This window comes from Macrobrachium rosenbergii, chromosome 48 (assembly GCF_040412425.1).
Source record: "Macrobrachium rosenbergii isolate ZJJX-2024 chromosome 48, ASM4041242v1, whole genome shotgun sequence".
Taxonomy (NCBI): domain Eukaryota; kingdom Metazoa; phylum Arthropoda; class Malacostraca; order Decapoda; family Palaemonidae; genus Macrobrachium; species Macrobrachium rosenbergii.
This window is the reverse complement of record NC_089788.1, coordinates 76,847,720-76,851,308: the sequence shown is the minus strand read 5'-3', so window position 1 is coordinate 76,851,308 and position 3,589 is coordinate 76,847,720. Positions and strand designations below refer to the sequence as shown.

At 40.9% G+C, this 3,589-nt stretch overlaps 1 protein-coding gene across 1 annotated transcript in view; it reads left to right on the top strand.

Annotated features, from left to right (window-relative positions):
• The first annotated feature begins 1,599 nt into the window (after positions 1 to 1,599).
• The window catches only part of LOC136831155 (serine-rich adhesin for platelets-like), a 57,071-nt gene continuing 55,081 nt past the window's right edge, over positions 1,600 to 3,589 (top strand). Inside the window, exon 1 of the mRNA XM_067091111.1 lies at positions 1,600 to 3,101. Within this exon, the coding sequence (XP_066947212.1) occupies positions 3,049 to 3,101 (53 nt within the window). The 5' untranslated portion in view covers positions 1,600 to 3,048. The remainder of the gene's footprint in view (positions 3,102 to 3,589) is intronic.

The window sequence follows — 3,589 nt, the reverse complement described above, 5'->3', positions numbered from 1 at the left end:
GGATTTTTTTTATTTTTAAAACTTATTTTGCGAGTCAGCATTTTTTGGAGGTATCAAAAAAAGTGTTCTATTACAGCATTTTTTCCTCTTTTTATTTCTTTGTTTGCTAGTCACTGCACTTAATAACATGTTTCTTATTTTATTTGAAGTATCATAATAAAATAAAAAAGAAAAATAACCATATTTAGATCTGACTAGGCCTAGGGAACACGCCATCACTAAGCTATGTCTAAATCACCTTCCCAAAGAGACGAACCTGAGACTTCAATTTCAAAGGAGATTTTGAATAAAAATTCAAATACAACAAACCTCTGTCAAAAAGATATCGGCGCCTTCAGATCTCCCAAATATTTAACAGAAAAAAGGCCTCGTTTTGTGCAACATTACACAATTTCCCGTCAACGCCGCAAATGGCGAACTTGACAGAGTTGGGTGTTTATACAACAGGCCCTTTGGCTTATAACCTTCCGGGGATTACCGTCTTGTAAATCCGTCTGCGTGACATCCTGACATCAGAAGGATTATCCCAGTGACTTGCACAAAGTGGTTTATGTTTGTGGAAGTCAACTGGCAAAATTGTCAACAAGTCAACAAGGTTATGCGGAAGATTTAGGCCGAATTATTGCGCCGTCGGTTTACAGACTCTCTCAGTCATTAGGCCTATCAATGGCTTACATAGTAAGACCCAAGACTTGTTATATAGACTAAGGTGATTATTATAAAGATATTCTCATAATCTCACTGACAAAAGTTTTTTTTTTAAAGATTACGTGATTCGTAACAGGTCAAATCAGCCACATATTTAGCTCATATAGGCCTAGTTCCTCTTCGCTTTCTATATTACTCTTGGTTGAGTGGGTAATATGTACGCATGCGCACTGAGGACTCTATTGCAAAGTCTGGTATTGCATGAATAATTACAATTGCAGTTTTCTTTTATTCCTAAATTTCCAACGGAGAAGTTCCTTGATCCTAGAATCTGAACGGTACTGGACGTCCGTAGGCCTAGGACTAACACTCATTAACCCCTGTTATATTATCGTCACTTATGACAGTAAAATTTAAATATTAATGACATTAATATTGAAGTTATTGTTAAAAGCCTGAACAAACCGAGAGAAACCGAGAGAGAGAGAGAGAGAGAGAGAGAGAGAGAGAGTATCTTCACGAAGCACATGGTTTCTGTCACCTTACGTAAATCTAATCCGGCGTCCGTAAAGTTTAATCCGGTTTATACAAACTAAAATCCTTCCATTACGGACATGCATCAAATGTGAATGGACTTCTCTCTCTCTCTCTCTCTCTCTCTCTCTCTCTCTCTCTCTCAAAATTCGTTAGCTATTCCCTGATCTCAGAAGCAATTTGATTGTGTTTTGCATCATGTGATTAACCGGGTTTTCGTAGCGGGTTGTCGGTTGCGAAACCTTTCGTCCGTTACCAAAATGTCTCGTCCGCGTCCGATTCCGGAGCGCCAGACGCTGCACCGTTTGACCGAAGGCTTATGCATGATTCATGCGTCCAAGGGGAAAGGAGAGAGAGAGAGAGAGAGAGAGAGAGAGAGAGAGAGAGAGAGAGAGAGAGAGAGAGAGAGAGAGGGGGACCAAGGGGTGAGGGACTAGACCGATACAAGAAGAAGTCATGCAAACTTCCGAAAAGCAGCGTCGACTCGCGTCTCATCTCTCACGCATTCGTCTCGAGTTCGAACGTCGTTCCGTCGAAAAAAAAATGACGTCACGAGTCGAATGCACTTTTCGCACGGGGCGTCCCATGAAGGCATTCGAGCATTCGAACGATCCGTTTGCTGAAACGTGACGAAAAAGGGGGTGAAACCTAAGCCAGAAAAACAGGGATTCAGACGACGTATTGATCAACTGCGCCTGCCCTCCCTCCCTTAAGCTAAAACCCCATCAACATCTTCTCATTGGTTCCTTTATAAAGACTCTCCACAGGAGAAACGCGTCGTTGTTTTTTTCGACAGTGTTTGTTGAATGAGTCTCCGTCCGCGGACGAGGCTTTGAGGAAACAGCAGTGGGAAAGAGCGGCCGTTTTGGCAAGTCTTTCCATTGATACGAACCGGTTAAAAGTGAGGAATTCGAGTCTAGACCGATGTTTGATTATCTAACTATTATACACTCACGAACGCAAACATACGAACTTCCGTGACTCGATCCAGTGGAAAGCGATTAAAAGAAGGAATAATTATATTCCCTCGTCTATAACGCAGTGTAAAAAAAAGAGAGAGAGAGAGAGATAAGATTCATTTTATCATTTCAAATCGGTAGAACAGGAAAGGGATTAAGTATCAGGAACAGTCATGTGATTGTGTGTTTTATTTATGAGCCGAGATCTCCTTGGAGTGACATTTTACCTGACCGTCGCTCAGTGCCGGATAGAAATATAATTAAATCTTTAATATCTTTTAAGAAAGATACCTTCAAGCTATCTCTTGACGTATGACTCATCACTCAAAAGAAATTTGTTTAGGAAATTGTTCGACATTTTGCGAAAACATGAGTCTAGAGACGCAGGCGTTTTGTTGCATCACGACAGCAAAATCTGCAGCGTAGGCCTAAGTTTCGTCGTGATTTTCTGGTGGTATTTATAGATAGACGTCAAGGAATTGTAATTAGACCACAAAGTAAAGTGTAAAGTGTTGACAGATGGTCGAATTACCATAAAAGAAAGCCGTAGATTCTTATAAATATAAATTAAACACAATTTTTTTTTTAGTCTAAAACAAAGAAAACGGTAACAATCTTGTGACACCCAAAGTCGACCACGAAAACAAACCCTATTTGAACCATTTTCTCGTAACCAAGTGATATCCATAGGTGTCCCAAGAGAGAGATAAAGCGATAAAGTAAGAAAATAAAGAGAAATAAAGAGAAATAGAGTCCTGAAATGTGATCTCTCGTAGGAAAGATAGAATCCAGGGAGGCTCCACACTGGGATTTAAATCCCAGAGTTCGGAAGTCTCTCTCACGCGACCTGTGTTCTCTTCTTCTTCTTCTTCTTCCTCCTCCTCCCTCCTCCAGATGATTATCCAATATGGCGCAAGATAGGGAGGTCCTGCTGAAGAGACTCACGGGGCTTTTGAAAAGGTGAGAGAGAGAGAGAGAGAGAGAGAGAGAGAGAGAGAGAGAGAGAGAGAGCAGACGGTGTCTGAAGAGAAAGGACTGGTGACGGAAAGGTTGCACAAATCACACTCAAATTATGCACGTATGAGAGAAAGAGAGTTTTGAAAAGGTGAGAGAGAGAGAGAGAGAGAGAGAGAGAGAGAGAGAGAGAGAGAGCAGCTGATGCACTAATAACGGAGAGATTAAACAATGCTAGTAAAAAGTCAGAAGAAAATCACACTACGTTATGCACATATTGAGAGAGAGAGAGAGAGAGAGAGAGAGAGAGAGAGAGAGAGAGAGAGAGAGAGAGAGAGAGCAGCTGGCTAACAACAAACAGGAAAAATTAAAATAACTACAACTGAAAATATACATACAAATGAATTGCACTAATTTATACATGCATCTTAGGAGAGAGAGAGAGAGAGAGAGAGAGAGAGAGAGAGAGAGAGAGAGAGAGAGAGAGAGAGAGA